Source organism: Propithecus coquereli, unplaced genomic scaffold, assembly GCF_000956105.1.
Source record: "Propithecus coquereli isolate 6110/MARCELLA unplaced genomic scaffold, Pcoq_1.0 Scaffold193, whole genome shotgun sequence".
Classification (NCBI taxonomy): Eukaryota; Metazoa; Chordata; class Mammalia; order Primates; family Indriidae; genus Propithecus; species Propithecus coquereli.
Window position 1 is genome coordinate 1,805,585 of NW_012144190.1, and position 18,349 is coordinate 1,823,933.

At 58.1% G+C, this 18,349-nt stretch overlaps 1 protein-coding gene across 1 annotated transcript in view; it reads left to right on the forward strand.

Annotated features, from left to right (window-relative positions):
- LRRC4B (leucine rich repeat containing 4B) overlaps positions 1–18,349 on the forward strand; it is a 37,895-nt gene that overhangs the window by 12,244 nt on the left and 7,302 nt on the right. Inside the window, exon 2 of the mRNA XM_012643100.1 lies at positions 4,905–5,236. Within this exon, the coding sequence (XP_012498554.1) occupies positions 4,940–5,236 (297 nt within the window). The 5' untranslated portion in view covers positions 4,905–4,939. The remainder of the gene's footprint in view (positions 1–4,904; positions 5,237–18,349) is intronic.

Sequence of the window (18,349 nt, forward strand, 5' to 3'; positions counted from 1 at the left end):
AGTGTAGCTGTATCCAGGAGGTATCTGAGGTTCAGGACACAGTTGTTGCTTTCCTCAGGGCATGGATGTTGAGTGGAGTCACAGATCTGCACTGGGGACCTCCTGCTTGGGACCCAGGGTATAGTATCTGGGACTTAAACAGCTGGTATGCAGTGGCATGGAGGGAGACCTGGGACATGGGTGTCCGGCTGAAGACAGTTGCACTGTGGCATGTAAATGTGCTGCCTCTGCCAGGCAGGCCTCCTGGGATGGAAGGAGAGTTCAGACCCCGGGATGTCCAGGGCTGGGGGCCTGAGAGGCACAGCTGTCGGAGTGTAGCCTGGGGTGGGCATGCAGAGTCAGCTGTGCGTGAGTGGGGGAGGAAATGCGGTGTCACCAAGAGGAACAGAGACTAACAGCAGTGGGAACAAATTCATCTGTTCCCTCACCCCATGTTTGTCAAGCATCTGCTGCGCGCCAGGCACTGTCACCAGATAGTCACAAAACAAACATCATCCCTGCCCTTGGGGACGCTTACATTCAAATGTATGGGCATCTGAAAGGTCAGATGGTGATAAACGTTATGTTGAGAAATGAAACAAAGAAGGTTCTGGAGAGGGATGGGGGTGCTATTGGATGGAGGATAATCGAGATGGTCTCATTGAGAAGGTGACACGGGGACAAAGACCTGGTAGAACAGGGAGAGCAGCCTGTGAACAGCTGGGGAGGAGCGTTCCAGGCAGAGGAAAGGCAAGTGCAAAGGCCCTGGGGCCAGAGTGTGCCCAGCCTGTCCTGGAAACGGTGCAGAGGCCAGTGTGCCCTGAGTGGGTGAGTGACGGGAGGAGGTAGGGGATGAGGTGAGAGAAACACCAGCCCGGGCTGGGAGGTGAGGAAGACACAGGAGCCACGGGAGGCTGTTGAGCGGAGGAGGGGCAGGATCTGACTTGGGTGTTGGCAGGATCCCTCTGGCTGCCTGTGAGGAGCACACAGGAGTGCGGCGAGGGTAGAAGTGGGGAGACCAGTGAGGAGCCACGGTAACCGTACCCAGGCGGGAGACGGTGGCCAGGCGGGGGCCTGGGATGGACGCATGAGGTCTGCTTCTGCATATACTGTGAAGACAGAGCCATTTATTGAGCACTGAGCTATTCGGTCTCCCCAGCGACCCTGTGAGGTAGAGACTCTTATGATCCCCGTTGCACAGTGGAGGAAACCGCAGCTCAGAAAACTGAATCAGTGGCCCGGGGCCACACAGCACGTAGCAGCAGAGTCCGGATCCGGACCAGGCCCCCCGCACCTGACCAGTGTGCTCTCCTATTGCTATTGGCCTTTGGTGGCCCGTGGGTGACCTGGGCTTAGGGCGTGTGGGTAGCGTCTGTCCCAGTGTCTGGCACATAGTAGGGACGCGGTAAATATTGGTTGGATGGATGGATGGGTGGGACGAATGCACGCGGCTGCCCTGCAGCTTCTCAGCGGTGTGTCAGGTGGATGTCGGGGTACAGCCAAGTCCAGGGGAAAGGGCACTCCTGGGGGTGGGTTCCTCCGTGGCGTGAGTAGGGCCTGGGCCTCAGCTGAAGGGCAGGGGTGACAGTGGCGTGGGCCCCGGCTCCTGCGCTGCTCTATCTGGGTGGGGGTCGGAGTAAGTGCCGTGTGGGGTGGTGGGGCTTGGGGGTCCTGGGGTACAGGAGCACCTGCGCTGCCCTAGCTGAGGGTGGGGCCGTGCAGCAGGGAGGGTCTGGGCCAGCGGTGGGTGTTGGCAGCGGCAGCAGCGGCCTGGCTGTGCAGCCCATGAGGCTGTCTGTGTGCCAAGAGGCTCCGGCTTGGCACAGCCCAGCCACCCCCCTTCCCGGGCAGCCCAGCCGTCAACCTTCCTCCCCCGCTTCTCCCGACCTTCCCTGGCTGCCCAGAACCAATGGGTTAATTAGATAACGGAGCCTTTGATTAGCGGGGGAGGGGGAGGCCTCCCCCCTGGCGGTGCAGGGAGGGGAGGAGAGGAGGAGGAGGAGGAGGGAGGGGAGGAGGGAGGAGAGCAGAGGCGCCCTCCCCTCACAGAAGGAGAGAAGGAAGGAGGGGGGCGGGGAGGGAGGGAGCCGAGGCACAGCTTGGCTCTGCACTGCCGTGTGACTAGAAATTGTAATCGCGAGAAAGAGAGACAGACAGAGCCGGGCGACAGAGACCAAGACAGACGGACGACAGAGAACCTGACCCAGGATGCGAGGGTGACAGGGACAGAGCGAGAGGGAGGGACAGATGGAGGAGAAGGAGAGAGGGGGCCTGGTGGTCCCAAGGGAGGCGAGATTGTGAGGGGAGCCCGAGGAGGGGGTTGGGACCAGAGGCAGAGCAGCAAGAGGGGCCGGAGAGAGGAGAAGGGGCTGGGGCTGGCGGTGGGGGAGCGCGAGGCAGAGGTGGGCGTGGGGGTGGAAGGAGGCAGGAGGAGGCGATCAGGGAGGGGAGGAGGCGAAGACTGCTGCAGTGGCCGAAGGACGGCCTCCCGGGGGGTGGGGAGGGCGACAGGCCAGGAGGGGGGGCGCAGGGAGACCCAAGAAGCCCCTGCGCCCCCCCAGCGCGATCTCGAGAAGCCCTGGAGAACTGGGGAGGCAGAGACCCTGCCGGCTGCAGGCATGTGGAGGGGGGGGCCTGGGCACAGGGAGAGGCCCAGCGGAAGCCAAGCCACCAGGGTGAGTGTCCCTCACTGCTGGGGGGAGACAAGGACGGGGCTGGCGGAGGGCGAAGGAGGAAAGGGGAGGGAGGCCGAGCCGCTGCAGAAGCCAGAGCGCTGCAGAAGCCGCCGTGGTGGGGGGTGGGGGCATGCGGGCTGGCAGCAGGAGAGATGGGGACAGATGCGGAGGTAGAGGCAGCAGCGGGAGGCCCGGAGGACTGGAGGGGAGCGCAGGCTCCCACAGGCCCTGCGTGGCCCCAGCCTCCAATCCTGGCACTGGGGGGTTGTGCTGGCGCCTTGGCTTAGAGGGTGTGGGCTGGGTCGTCGCCAGAGTCCTACAAGGTGGGAACAGTGGACCCAGCACAAGGACTGGGCATCGACCTCCCTGGTCACACGCAGGGAGGCGAAGACCCTCACCCCGCAGTGCGCGCACCTAGCCAGACGCAGACACAGGCTCCCGGCCCTCCTGGTAGCAAATGAGCCTGGGTGCAGACACGGAACAGCCTCTCCCCGCTTCTCTCTCTGCCTCTGTCTCTGCCTCTGTCTCTCTGTCTCTGTCTCTCTGCCTCTGTCTCTCTGTCTCTGTCTCTCTGCCTCTGTCTCTCTGCCTCTGTCTCTCTGCCTCTGTCTGGCTCTTGCTCTCGCACTCACGCTCAGACACACGGACATGTGCACATGCATTTTTATCTGGGTTAGAATGATCTTGGGAGCTGCAGGAGGGAGTGAACGTGTGCGGTGTGTGCACGCACGTGTGCATGGGGCGAGCCGTGTCCGCGGGTCTGATCGTCCACCGCGCGAGGGCGTGCCCCTGTCACCGCCGTGTGTGAGAGTGGGCTGGTGTGCATGTCTGTGTGGACTGCCCCCCCACCCCGTCCTGGGGACTCTTCAGGGCTGGCCTGTGCGGGGCAGAGCCTGCTGGTGTGGGCGTATTTGTGTACTCAGAGCTGCTGCGTGGAAGGGAGGGCTGAGGGTAGACCCAGGGCCACAGTCCCCGTCTGCAGCTGGCCAGGTCCGTGCCCTCCTCCCTCCTAGTGCCTCGGCGTCCTCACCTGTAAATTGGGCATCCCAACCACTTCCTGCTACGGGTATTGTGGGGCTTAAATGAGACAACCAGTGACAGTGTTTGGTGCATAGCAAGGCCTGCCGGGTAGCCCGGGCAATTGTTATTACTGATATCGTTGTATAGGACCAGCCCATCCCATCCCTCTCTGTTCCCATGGAAATGGGAGGGGACGGATTGGGAGGTGCCGACTCCCCACTGCCCACTTCCCTCCCAGAACTCAGGCACAGGGTCCCTGGACCCCCAACCCCTTCCCCATCAACTCCCCAGCACCGCCCTGCCCTGCGGCAGCTGCTGGCATGGGTCCCGCAGAGGCTGTCTCTGCCTGGAGCACCTAGTCTCAGGGCAGATGGGGGCGGGGGATGGCTGCTGGTGGCCTCAGTTTGTGCTGCCACCCCAGCCCCCCGCCCCCTGTCACAGCCTCCAACTTCCTCCCTCCCCTGCTACCGCCTCCCAGCCTCAGCCGTCACCTGCCCACATCGTCACTTTGTCACCTCGACAGTGGCCTTGCCTGCCGCCTCACCTCTCCCTCAAGCTCCCCTCTGAGTCTGACTCTAGTCCTGAAGCTGCTGCGAGGCCCACAGGGCCTGGACGGGATGCGCAGTGACAGCGAGCAGAGTCCCACCAGGCCGAGTGTGATGTGACCGGAGGGTGTGCGGGTGGAGGGTCTGGGGACGCGCCACCTCGCTAGCACCCCTAGGTGGGGGCGGGTAGTGAGGGGCAGGGTGGAGCCGGGGGCCACCTCCCAGAGGTCGTGCGGGCACGCAGGCACCCGTGGATGCTGGGACGGCAGCGAGGGCCTGACCCACACCACGTGCTTGCTCTTCAGCCCTTCTGCCGCCTTTGCCGGGGCTGTCTCTGTCTCCCACTCAATCTCTGCCTATTCATCGACCTTTGTGAAATCATGCAAAGAACTGGGTTTTCAATCTGGCCAACTTCTCCACTTACTGACTGAGTGAGCTTGAGCAAGCACCCCCTCGCCCCGGCCTCAGTTTTGCCCTCTGTAAAATGGGCGTAGAATCTTCCTAGCCTGGAGAGGATAAGAGGAGCGCAGGGGAGGCCCGGCCAGCCCTCCTCTCTGCCTCCCTCAGCCTGCTGGCTCTCCCCCCTGCCCCCTGTGGTCCCGGGCATTGGGCGGGGAGATGGTGAGCACCTGGGCCACGTGGGTCCCTGTCCCTCACTCAGTCTCTCCTCTCTCTCCCGCCACAGCCCCCCAGCGTCTGCGTGGAGCATGAACATTGAGGATGGCGTGTGCCCGTGGCTCCCCTTGCCCTCCACTGCCGCCTGGTAGGATGTCCTGGCCCCACGGGGCGCTGCTCTTCCTCTGGCTCTTCTCCCCGCCCCTGGGGGCCGGCGGAGGTGGCGTGGCAGTGACGTCTGCCGCCGGAGGGGGCTCCCCACCGGCCACCTCCTGCCCCGCGGCCTGTTCCTGCAGCAACCAGGCCAGCCGGGTGATCTGCACGCGAAGAGAGCTGGCCGAAGTCCCGGCCAGCATCCCGGTCAACACGCGGTACCTGAACCTGCAGGAGAACGGCATCCAGGTGAGCCACGCTGGCGGGTGGAGGGGGGCCCAGGTGGCACTAGGGCAGGTGCGCAGGTGGTGGCCAGTCCCTCCTCTCTGACCGGCCTCAGCGGGGACTGCTGGGCGTCCCCACTCCAGCTCTTTCCCCTTCCCTGGGCACCTGTGGGACGCGGTTTGCATCCTGTTAACCGGAGCCTGCCTTCCAAGGCGGCGCCGAGGCTACCTGGGTTTTCTCAGCACGACGTGCTCCCGGTCTCTGTGCCACTGCTAGGGCCCCCACAGCCACCTGCCACCCCACAGCAGGGGACAGGCAGGTCGGCCTGGGCTGAGCCCTGGAGTCACTGGTGTGCTGACAACCTTGCGGGGCCTGGGGCACGTGACGGTGTGACTCTGAGCCTCAGTGTCTCCATCTGAAACGCAGGGCTGAGCAGGGCCCCGCCGCGAGGGCTGGCGAGGGCTGCTGGGCTCCACCCTTGCCAAGGCTTTGGAACTGGCTCTGGCCCCGGGCGGGCAGGCAGCGGGTGCGGCTTGTTTCTGTGGTCACTTGCTGCGCAACGCGGGCTTTGCGCCCCGTGTCCTGGAGTTGGCAGGAGGACCGGAGAGCTGCTGGTGCTATGGGTGCGGCAGCGGCCGCCTGATTCATTATGATCGTGACTGAGAGAGGCCTTAAGTGACGCCGGGGCAGGGGGCAGAGCCATGCTGTTTTGAAGCGGGGTTTCTCAACCTCTGCCCTGGTGACGTTTGGGGCCAGATTGCCCTATGTTGGGGTGGGGGCCTCTGTCCTGCGCCCCGTAGGGTGTTTAGCAGCGTCCCTGGCCACAGACGCCTATGCGCCCCGGCCCCCTGGTCCACCGTCACCAGATGTTGCCAGCTGTTCCTGGGGGGAAATCGCCTGGGGCTGAGAACCATTGTTTCAAAGGTCACCCCTGCCCCCACGCAGGCCTCCTCCTACCCCGGCCTCTAAAGCTGAAGGTCCCAGAGGCCCCCCCAGATCTAACCTTCCTCTCACCACTGCTTTTCTCCCAAGGGTGTCCCTGGGAAGGGGTAAGAGGGGTCACCAGCTCCCACTTGACTGTCCTGAGAGCCGGACTGAGGGAAGAGAGGGGACCTCTCGGGGCAGTCCCTTCCTGGGTGGCTGTGGGGCAAGGACTGGGGCAGCCGGAGGGAGAAGAGCTCCAGAAGGGGTCCCATCGCCCCACCGTCCTGCTGCAGGGCTTTGTCCTGTTGTCCAGGCTGCCACTTCTACCAGTCCGCTTTGAGTCTACCTCACGTCCCTCTGGCTGCAGTCTCAGCTGGTCTGTGTCTGCCTTGCGGAGCCGGCATCCTGCAGCTCCCTCTGCGCCACACACCTGCTCCCTGCAGTCCGTCCTCCCTGCGTTTAGGCATGTGACATTCCACAGGCACCGACAGCACCGGCCCTGTGCCGAGGCCTGTCCTAGGTGGTGGCCAAGCCCGGCCAAGCCCGGCCCCGTCCCTGAGCGCCTCGCTTTCTGGTGGGGAAGAAACAGTGACAAACAGGTCGGATGGCATGTCGGGGGAAATGATCGAGGGACTCGCACGTGAGAGATGTTGGGGGCCAGGGAGCGTGTCTGGGGCGAGGAGGTGTCGCGTCCACTCACCAGCAGCCCGAGGCCGTGGCAACATCCCTTCAGTGGCATCTGGACTGTTTTCTCTTTGGGGTGAGCAATTCAGCCCCGCAAACATTTGCCGAGCGCCGCCGGTGGACACACGTGAATTTATTTACGGGCCCAGGTCCACTGCATCCATGTACCACGCACGTTATAACGCATGCGCCAAAATGGACATTGTTACAGGACGAAACGCAGCAGTGGGGTCCGAACGCTTTCACTTTGCCCCCAGGGTTCTCGCACCCACTGACTCTCCCAGACAGCGTCCCCAGGGGTGCAGGTGTCTGTCCGGTCCGCGAGAGTGGACACGTGTGGACTTGTCCGGCCGTTGTGAACACCTTCCAGACCCTGAGAGGAGTGGGCTGCTTCAGGGGCAATCAGAGGCTTTCTAGAAAGTAGTAATATTAAAAATCCTTTTGCAGTTCCTAAGCGCAGTGGTTGCGTGCTCCCGCGCATGCGTGAGATCTGCCGCCCTCAAACCTTGTTACTACCGCGCGTGCGCATACCCGTCTGATGGAAAACAAACAAAATCCAAGATCAAGGAGCCAACAGACAATAAAAGTAATAATGACCTTTTAATTATCCAAATTAAAAAATGAAAAAAAAATCAGTCCAGTCCCACCACCTAGATATAAATAACTTCCGTTTATCTTCTGCTTTAATACCTTCCTGGCTCTTCCCTGTGCCTGAGTACTGTTCTTTTAAATTATGTGTTACAGAACGAATACAAATTAATTAGAAAAACGAGCAAATATACCTAAGTAAAAGCACAGGGACAAAAGCCAAACAGAATTCCACAGCCACAGGTGACTCTCATTAGCTTGGGTGTCTCTCAGACACCCTCCACACACATTCTCAGCTTGCTGCACGATACGCACAGATTGATAAATGGATTTTTTGCCTTTTCTTTTAAAAAAGAAGAAATGGAATCACACTATTACATACTGGTTTGAAACATGTTTTTGGCACCAATAGCGTAGCCATGAAAATCTTTCTCTGTGGCACTAAATACTCGGCTATGATGTTGTTTTCAAAGTCTGCATAGTATCCTGGTACATGGGCGTCCTGCTATTTCACTGGTCCGTTCTTCCAATTTTGAGTTGATACAAACATCACCACAGTGAACATCCTGGAGCTCGTTCATCCCAACAGGCTGGATTCTGCCTTGGGGATAAATTCCTAGAAGTGGAAGGACTGCTCGTCCCTCACCTCCCAAACGCACCCTGTGCACCAGGGCCTGGCCCCGAGGCACCGCTGGACATGACTGAATTCTGGAGATTTGAGAACCGCCCCTGTGGCCTGGCTCCCCCACTGTGCTGTCACCTCCAGGAGGGCAGGGACCTCACACCATTCCCTGCCGTGTCCCCAGCACCTAGCCCAGAGGCTGGCGTGCAGTAGGCGCTCAGAGATGCTTGCCTGTGAATGGAAGGACAGCTAGAGAGCTCGTGCCCAGGTACTTGGCAGAGTTCCCGAACCATCTGTCAGCAGGAGCCGGAGGCAAGTCCCCGCAGCACCCTCCCGTGAGCACTGCGGGCCAGCGCGGCAGAGGCTCTGTCGCGAGTTCTTACCTGCCCCCGGCCTGGGGCACAGTATGGGCAGCGAGAACCACACGTGGGACAATAGCGCACTGAGCGATCACACTGGCCTCCCTCTGGGACGTTGTCTTCTACCTTTGCCCGTTGGTAAAATGTCCTTCTGCAGCTGACAGGGACAGCATGTGGCCCCTGTAGTAAGAAAGAGGACTTTTTTAAAATCCACAATCTTCCACGAGGCTCCCCGATTGCTTTTGTGATTGGGGGGCCTGCAAGCCCAGAGCAGAGCCTGGGAAAACGGCCGCTAAGGCGGAGGCCTGGAGCTGTCCCCCTCCCCCGTGCAGCCCCAGCGCCACTCAGGTGACCGCGGACAGGTCTGCCCCTCTGTCTCCTCAGGAGTCCACTCCCAGCCTCAGCCGGGCACGTGGTCCTCCCCGGACCCATGTCCTTCCTTGTCCCCCTTCCCCTCCACCCCGAAGCCAACCACCCTCATGTGTTTACTGTGAATCTTTCTGCTTGTGTGTGTTCTTGCAAAATGCTTATTGTTGCTTTGTGTGCATGTATTTTTAATTTATGTAAATGAGCTGCATTATAGATCACTTTGTCTCACTGTGTTCCCTCGGCCTGTGTGTTTGAGAGTGATTCGCGTTGCTATGTGTGCGTCTACCCCACCACTGTCACTGCTGCAGAGTTGACAGGCGCCCGCCCGCCCCCCTCCCTGCCTGCTGATGGAGGTCCAGAGGCTTCTGGCTTCCCCACCGCAAACCTCACTCAGGATCCCTTGGGAGCTACATGATAATTTTTGTGGAATGTATACCCGGGGGTGTTGCCTGGTCATAGGATATGCATGTGCTTAATTTAACAAAATACCACTGGATCCGCTCAAGGCTTTTAGCAGCTGCCCTCGGTCCCCCTGGGGTCCACCATGAGGTCGTATGGCAAGGAAGTGTGGTTCTGTCCTCAGAAACAAACCAGCCCCTCCTAAGGAAATCATCAGAGGGGTTTCAAAGAGTTATGTTTAAGGATGGCCCCACAGCGAACATCTAGAAGCAGCCTCAATTCCTGGTAACTAGGGGATGAATTAAATGAACAACTGAACATTCTTACAATGGAATATTATGCAGCTATTTAAAAAAGAGCTTCAAAGAATATCAAATGACACAGGGAAATGCTCAAAACATAATTCTGAACTTTCAAAAAATGTGAATAGCATGTCCAGTTTATTTTAAAAATTCAGCTTTGGGAGGCCAAGGCAGGAGGATCACTTGAGGCCAGGAGTTCAAGACCAGCCCAGACAACATAAAGAGATCCCGTTTCTACAAAAAAATTAAAAATTAGCCAGACACGGTGGCATGCACCTATACTCCTAGCTACTCAGGAGGCTGAGGCAGGAGGATCGCTTGAGCCCTGGAGTTGGAGGCCACAGTGAGCTAGGATCAGGCCCTTGCACTCCAGCCTGGGTGACAAAGTGAGACCCTGTCTCTAAAAAATATAAAATAAAATAAAACTTAATAATATTTTTTTAAAAGACCAGGGAACACCCAGGAATGTTAATAGTGCCTTTCTCTTTGCACTACTGTTACAGGGGATATTTCATTTTTCTTTATGTTTTCTATTCTCTAAATATTCTTCAGTGAGAGCATTTAATAGTTCTTGCAATTAGGACAAATTAAACTTAATAAGTACAAAATGTTATACAAGCTGAAGAAAGAACATCTATGATGGGATTTGCTCACCTTTCCCTGAAGAAGGAAAAAGAAATGAAAATTCGTGGAGTGTTTGCCCTGCGCTGGGGACCAGGAGTCCTCTTCTTGCATCGCCTGGCACTCCCATAAGGGCAGGATTGCTTCTCCTGTTTCACGGATGCGGAAATCAAGGCTCGGGTGGCTCTGAGTGGCTTCTCCAAGATGGCCTAGCTGAGCCGTGGGCCCACGGGCTTTCCCTGTGCCCCGCCGCAGAGCCAGCGCGGAGAGGCCAGGCACAGACAGCCACAGTGGGGCAGCTACGGGCGGGTCGATCTGTTGCAAAGAACACCCCCGCCCCCCCATAGTGCATTTCCCAAGCAATGACAATGGCTTTCCAACCAGCTTGAGATTTTCCAGCTGGCCAGTCCCCTCTGGCGGCATGAAATACAGGGAGTTTTCCACTGGGCGGACTTTTCCCAGTTAGAGCCCTTTAAGAAGAAAATGGCAAAAGATCTAGAAGTTGACCCTCTCTTGAGGTCAACTAGGACAGCCCCCTGCCTGCAGGCCAGTGAAGAGCCCGCCAGAAGGTCTTCTGGGTGGGAAGGGGCAGCTGCCCCCTGCCTGGCTAGGACTTCACATCCAGCTGTGGCCGCGCCGACCCTCCTTCTCCTTTAGTGTCTCGGGAGCTCGGCGCAGCGCCTGCCTACTCCTTGCCACCCTTGGAGCCTCAGTGCCCGCACTTGTCAAATAGGACTCCTGATACTTCGTCGGGTCCTTCCTAACTTTCTTCCATCGTGACGCATAACACGCACGCAGACGAGAACACGAGACATGAAAGTCCAGCTCAAAAGATTAGCACAAAGAGCACAGCCATGTAAATGCCACCCAGGTCAAGAAATGAAATATAGAGACCCCCCCCGTACCCCCTGTGCTCTTCCAACCATCGCCTCCCCCTTCTCCCCTGAGACAAGCCTCCCCCGACTTCTGGCTCCAGGGGTCAGTTGGGCTGCATGCAGGTGGGATGGCGCAGGTCTGTAACCACGCAGGTGTGTAAGTGCACAGGTGTGTAGCTGCACAGGTGTGTGGCCTCACAGGTGTGTAACCGCGCAGGCGTGTAACTGCGCAGATCTGGCCGCTTTGCTCGACACGGTTGCTGGGATTCATCCTCGTGGTTTTGTGTGGCCGCGGCTCCCTTCCTGCCCTTTCCTCTTGTACTGTTGTGTAACATTCTGTCGTGTGAAGGCCCCGTGGCTTATCCGTTTCCCGTTGATGGGCATGTGGGCTGCTTCCAGTGTGGGGCTGTCGCCCTGCTTGATTTTCGATTTACAATCTTTTCTTCGCGCTGGGGAGACTTGAGCTGAGCTCCTCCCGGTCCCTGGAGAGGAAAGCCCTGGGGGAGGGGGGCAGCCGGCCTGCTGCCTGCCCCGTCTGACCACACACCGCTGTGGCTCCTCCCTGGGGACCGTCACAGACCGGCTCAATCAGAGAAAGGACCGCACACAGCACGCTCCACACTCTCGTCCTCCTCCTTCAACTGCCATCCCCGAGGTGTCCCGGCCTTGCTACCACGACTGAGCCAGAATCCTCCCTCGGCGCTCTGGCCTCTCCCACTCCCCCTGCTCGCACCTTCGCATATGCTCTTCCCTCTTCCTGGACACTCTTCCATTGTCCCAGCCGCCTGGCGAGTGCCAGCGCTTACGATGGTGGGAGACAGTTGAGGTTTGACTCACAACTCTGCGATTTCCTCGGGCAGCTGGTTGAACCTGTCTGGGCCTCAGTTTTGTCATCAGTGAAATGGGGATAGGAACAGTCCCTCTGTCACAGAGCTGCTGAGAAATTCGATGCCTTCATTCTTTGAATAAGCGGGTTCTGAGGCCACGTGTGCCAGGCACTCTGCGAGGCACTTGCAGATGAGACACAACTTAGCAGACGATTTCGCAGGGGGGATCGTTAGCGGCTGAGGAGCGCGAGCAAGCGTTAGTAGTGGGACCGCTGTGTGGCTGCTGTCATCGTCCTTTGTGACTCTGACAAACGTCTCAGCCTCAGAGGTGCCTTCTCTGAGCACCCAGTCTGGTCATACCCACTGGTCCCCGTGGCCTCCCAGACCGGCTAATTGCACTGTGCGTGCCAGCCTCGGCCACCGCTGGCCCCAGCACATAGCGCAGAGCCTGACAAACCGTAGGTGCCCAGAATATTACGAGGGCCCTTAAACTGACAGATGCACAGAGCTGCTTGTCGTCTTGCAAAGCCATCCGTCCTCCGAGCCTCGGGACAACCCCAGGAGAGGGTGGGCGGGAGAATCACCCCGACTTCTCGCTTGAGCAGACCGAGGCCCCGAGAGGCACAGACCCATGCTGTCCCCTCCATGACATTAAGGCCTCCGGTCACCTCTCTGAGCCTGCTTCCCGTGCAGGAAAACAGAACCAGTGGTTTCTACAGCCCGGGGAGGGTGGGCGGGGGGTGCAAGCTGGGCCCCAGCACTGCTCCGAGCCCTTTGCACGGCCAGTGAATTTCAACCTCGCCACAACTCTCTAGTGGGTCCTATTCTTATCCTCATTTTACAGATGAGGAAACTGAGGCAGAAGTGAGCAGGACTCTTGCACACGATGCAGAGTTAGTGGGGGAACTAGGACTCCCCCCAGGCAGGCTGCTGCAGAACCTCATGTCTTCAACATGGCTCCTGACGGACACTTCCAGGCTAGAGCCTGGTGACTCGAACCTGGAACCCAGTCTTGACTCTCTGTACCCCACAGCCCAGCCCTGCTCGGGCCTTGTCCTTGCTGGTTGGGACACTTGCCCAGCTTGCTCCTAGCCTCCCCACCTCTGCCCGCCCCTGCTGCCCCCCCCACACCCCGCCAGAGTGTCTCATCAACCCCAGCTCAGGCAGGGCTGGGCCTCGGGGACCCCACTACACTAAACTCAGGGGCGCCCTCTACTGGGTGCCAGATGCCACCCCAGCCCCTTCCTTCCCACCCTTGCCCTTAGATAGCCACAGTCATGGCTGTGCTTGCCCTGTGCCAGGCGCCCTTCCTTGTGGGTCACAGATACAGACAATTTAGTCCTCACCTGTGACACCGCGAGGCGGGCGCGAGGGGAGCCGGGGAGCGGAGGTGGGACCCTCTCCCTACACTGCCTGCTCCTCCTGTGCCCGACCAGCCCCGCCAGCCCCATCTGCAGCATCCAGCTCAGACCCTGATTCACTTATTGAGCACCTACTGTGTACCAGGCACCACTCTAGGCCCCCAGTGAATAGGACAGACACAGATCCCTGCCCTGGGGAAGCCGGGTGGAGAGAGAGACAATGTGGCAGGTGAACAAGGAGCGCACCGTGTACGCCGGGGTGAGCGCCGTGTACGCCAGGGTGAGCGCTGTGTACCCCGGGGTGAGGGCCGAGCTGGGCAGGGGAGCAGGGGGGGTTCAGGGAAGGAGAAGGGCTGGAGGGAGGGAGTCTAGGCCAGTGGCTCAGCGGGAGAGTCAGGGGCCCACGCTGGCCCCTGCCATGCTGGCAGTGACATCCTGGCCGCCAGGGAAGTCCCTGTCGAGGAGGGAGGCACAAGTCCCTTATCTCAGAGAAAAGGAAGAAATATGAGAAGTCATCATGAGAACAGCTGGTGCGAAAAATAACAACGTTCTTCAAATCTGAATGTAAAAAAATTAACACAAAAAACAACAGTAAGCTTACTAAACTTTTGTTATCAGTTCATTACATTCAAAACATATAAAAACAAGTTATCTTAATAGCGTTAAGACGAACAGTTCACTTAATCATTTTCCTACCGCAGTTAAATTTTTAATAAAGGATTTCTTGGCAGCGCGTTTTCCTAAAAACCACAACAGAATACAGTGGGATTTTTTCAGCTTTAGTAATATTTACTTAGCACACTGAAGTGGGAAGTCTCCTAAATAGGCCAAGTTGCAGGATAAAAGAACGGGGAAGTGTCCCGCACTGGGGGCTGGGGAGCGGTCGCTGAGGGGGGCGACATTCCCTTGGCTGATTCGTGTCCGTGTCCTTGATACCCGGCACAGCCCGGCACGAGCAGAGGTGGGCTTGGCAAGTGGGGGCTGAAGGACTGGGGAGCTGGAGGTGGGGGCAGCCGGGTGGCCCTCGGGGGCAGGCCTAGTTCCCTGCTGTATCACAGAACGTCAACACCTTGGTCCGGCCAATACGTCACGGTGAGGGGCAGGGGGTTCGGAACCAGTCCCCACCCCACCCTTGCCCATCCGACTCTGTGTCAGTGGCCGTGGGGGGGCCCAGCCCATGACTGAGAGGTTATCTAGCTTGGGGTGTTTCAGACCATGCCCCGGGGGGTGGGGGGCCCGGCCTCCTCCCACTGCAGCCAGGGCAGCCCCCATGGTCTGTTTCGGTTGCTGGTTAAATGACCGTCTACACGGTCATTACGTTCAGTGTCCCTCTTCTCTACTTGAGACTGGGCTCCGGGAAGACGTGTCCAGCATAACACTGGACACATAGCAGCTCTCAAAAGACACCTGTCAAATGAGCACCTCGGTACATGGTGACGTATGATGAATGGGCCTGTTGCCCCAAAGCACACTGAACCCACAGACAGCCCGACCCACTCGGTGGAGGGGTAGGCATGGTGGAGACCTCCGTGTTTGGAGGCAGGAAAGGCAGACTCGGAGTCCTTGTTTTGCAGCGTTGGAGCTGGGAGGTTGAGGACAAGTGACCTCACCTCTCTGAACCTCTGTTTCCTCAGCTGTAAACCATCAAATAAGGGGGTGAAAGGCAGGGCCTGTGCTTCATAACTTCCATGCGACAGGATTTCCACAGCGATTAAATGAGATCAGGACCTCAAAGCATTCGGCACAGAGTCTGGCTCATAATAGCACTTCACAAATGTGGTTCCCCTTCTACCTTACTGGGAGGCTTCCCAGGATGGCTCTTTGTTTTACAGTCAGAGATGGGATCAGTCTTACGTCGTTTGTAAGGAGAAAAGAGGAATTGACTGGCTTTGGTCTTCAGGTATGAGTGTTCAATTTTAAGGGTAATCACTAAATGAAGAGAAAATGTATAAATTCTAAAACAGCAGAGAGGGAAAGTGGAATCAGGAAAAAGTCAATCAACACAAAAGATGATGGGAAAGAGGAAAGAACAGTCTACAAAAAACAGGACAAATAAAAAGCACAAAATACTACCGTGGGAATAATGTCAAATATATTAGTAATTACAATAAATGTAAATGGACTAAACTTCCAGTTAAAAGAGAGATTTTCGGACTGAATTGAAAACAAAATCGAAAAGACATACCTAAAACGTGAAGACAGAAATCACGAAAGCAAAAATGATGATAAGCACTAACCACAAGACAGGTGGCGTAGCTTTAATAATAAATATCAGACGGGCGGACTTTAAAGCAGAAAGCAGAATGGGTTGGAACCAAAACACCAGTGCTGTTTAGCTCCCACGTTCTGTCACTAAGGATTTCGACGTGCTGGCATTCACCAGGCTGAAAGGTGTGCAGGCCCACACTGACCGTCACAGCTGGGGTGTTCTCCAATAAGAGCCTCATCCGCTGTCCGCTGTGGGCCATTTGCCCAGCAGCTCTTGGCTCAGTCCGCCACGCGGGATGCAGAAATCATCCCAACACGGTCTCCATTCCTTCGGACTCACAGCCTAGACAAAGAGACAGGTGGGTGTGTGATGGGTGAGGGAGCAGGAGTCAAAGAGGACTTTCCAGGAGAGGACAGTTGGAATTTTCCAGAGGACAAGGAGGAAGACTCTTTTCCAGGATCAAAGTTAATGATCCTTATCAGCTGAGTTAACCAGTTAAAAATACGTACTGTTGCCATGTCCCAAGCACTCCCTATCTCATCCCAATCACGCACTGTCTTGTCCACGCCTCACCATCTCCCCACGGTACCTGTGAGGAAAGTGGGCTCAGAGAGGTTATGACACTCACCCGGAGTCACACAGCTGGTCAGCAGCAAAGCCAGGATTCAAACCCTGCCCCAACTCTTCCCCACTGGGCTGCTCCGAGGGCATTGCACAGAGAAGAGGAGAGAGAACAGCTTGGAATGCTGTTCGGAATAAAGAGACTCATTATTTAAAGCAACCCTAGGACACGTCTTTCAATAAAACCAGGCTTCCCTTTGCAGCAACACCCCCATCCCGCTCCGTCCTCAAGCGCATTATTAACGTGATTGGCAGGGGGACCCCACCGCCTTTGGGAGCTCCCTTTCATCTCCCTTCGCACCCTGCTTCCCATCGCAACTGGGGCACAGCATGCTGGGGGCGCAGGGGGGCCGGCAGCCTCAGGCTCTGCCCCGTGGACATGCTGTCATCGTGGTCCTCTGTGCAGGGGCACCAGGGAGACTTGGAAGCAGGCTGGAGCCCTGCCGCACACCTCCCGGGCCTCGGGTCTCCTTGTCTGTGAAGTGGGGTGTGACCCCCACCTCCTGGGGACCTGGGGGAGTAAACGGGGGCCGGGGATGCCGCAGAGGCTCAGGGAGCCACAGGCAGAAGGGTGGGCGTGGAGGTTGCCAGTGCCCGAGTCCAAACGCTACCTCTGCCACTTCCTCGTCGTGTGGCCTCGCTGAGCCCTTCCCTTCTCTGGAAAGCAAGCCCAACGGCACCTGCCTTGAGGGACTGGTGGGGTGAAAGCGGGGGCGGCCAATGCGGACCGCCCAGCCCGGAGCCGGGCGTCATACCCGGTGCTCAGTGCACGCCCGCGGGCGCGCCAAGTCCCACACTGAGCGAATCTCACCCGTGCCCTCGAGCCTTCAGGACAGCCCTGCCAGGCTGGCACGCGATGCTCTTTCACAGATAGTGGCCCTCTCCACGTCTGCAGCTTCAGAACCGCTTTACCCCCATGCGATGCGTAAGCTGGGTTCAAGAGGGCGAGCAGGAGCTTTCCAGGCGGATGAAAGGGAAGGGCGTCCTGAGCAGAGGGAACAGCATGTGCAAAGGTGGAGTACCTGGCGAGATGGGCCAAGGACTGACACTTGCTGACATGTGTCTAGAGTGAAAGCTGCAAGAGAGGGGACACACAGAGGGGAAGGGAGGGGAAGGGAGGGGAAGGGAGAGGGAGGGGACGCAGGCAGGGCTTCCAGGCAGGCGGAATTTCCCGAGGGCACCGGGGAGCCCTGGAGTATCCAAAGGCAGGGTCAGCTCAGGGTGCAGCAAGAACCCCGGAGACTGGAGGGAGAGACTGGAGGCCGGGCAGGAGGCTGGGCCAGGGGCCAGGGAGAGAGGATGAGACCTGGCCTGGGCTGTGGAGACAGAGGAAATTGGGGAGGGGGTGGCCGTGAGGCTGTAAAAGGGACAGGGCCCCAGGTCCTGCTGGCTGACCCACTGTTGACAGAGAAGGTGGGCTGGAGGGGCCTCACTGAGAACAGGGACCCCAGAAAGAGGAGCAGCAGGGTAAGGCGCACAGTGTTTGCTGGGAACTGAGGAGGCCTCCAGGCCATCTGAGCATGACCAAGACCGGACAAGGGGGTGACTTCCAGGGAGCTCTCGGCGGCACGTGGATCAGGGATCCCTTTGTTCTCAATTTCTTGGTCCAAACTCTCCAGTCCCTAGGGAGAGAGTGAGGTGGACTTTTAAAGGGTTAGACTGGACCTCACAGAACCTCACGCACCGCGTGCAGCAGGGTCTCCGGGCGAGGCGCGCAGGTTCCGGTGCATTCGCCGTGCAAGCTTTGTGGTGGTGTTGTTTAGCGTTCGTGGGACAGACCTGCGAGAGGACAAGCGACGAGCAGCTCTGGGCTGGGCTCTTCCCCGAAGATTGTCTCCAAGGAGGAGACTGAGGCTCCAGACCTCGAGCCCAGTTTGGCCAGAGGCTTTCTCGAGCCCCCACCTGTCCTGCCCTGGGCAGGAGGTGCCCATGGCCCCCAGCAGGAGCGTCCTGCAGACGCAGCTCACCCCTGCTCCAGGTGAAACAGCGCTCGCTGAGGTTTCCTTCAGTCCTAAAAGTTAGCCACGTTCACCGTAAGAAACTAGCGAAGTCAGAGCACATGAAGGAAAACGGAGATCGCTCTGTCAGTTCCGGCGCCACGTCCAGTTCTGCACCAGAATTCCATACAGCCATTCCGACATAGTTTTGAAGTATATTTCATTGTGTGAGAAAATGCTTACAAAATAAGATTCTTAAGGAGAAATGCAGGACCCAGGAAAGGATACTGTATCATCAAAATTTTGTTGGCCGGGTGCAGTGGCTCACGCCTGTAATCCTAGCCCTCTGGGAGGCCGAGGAGGGCGGATTGTTTGAGCTCAGGAGTTCGAGACCAGCCTGAGCAAGAGCGAGACCCCGTCTCTACTAAAATTAGAAAGA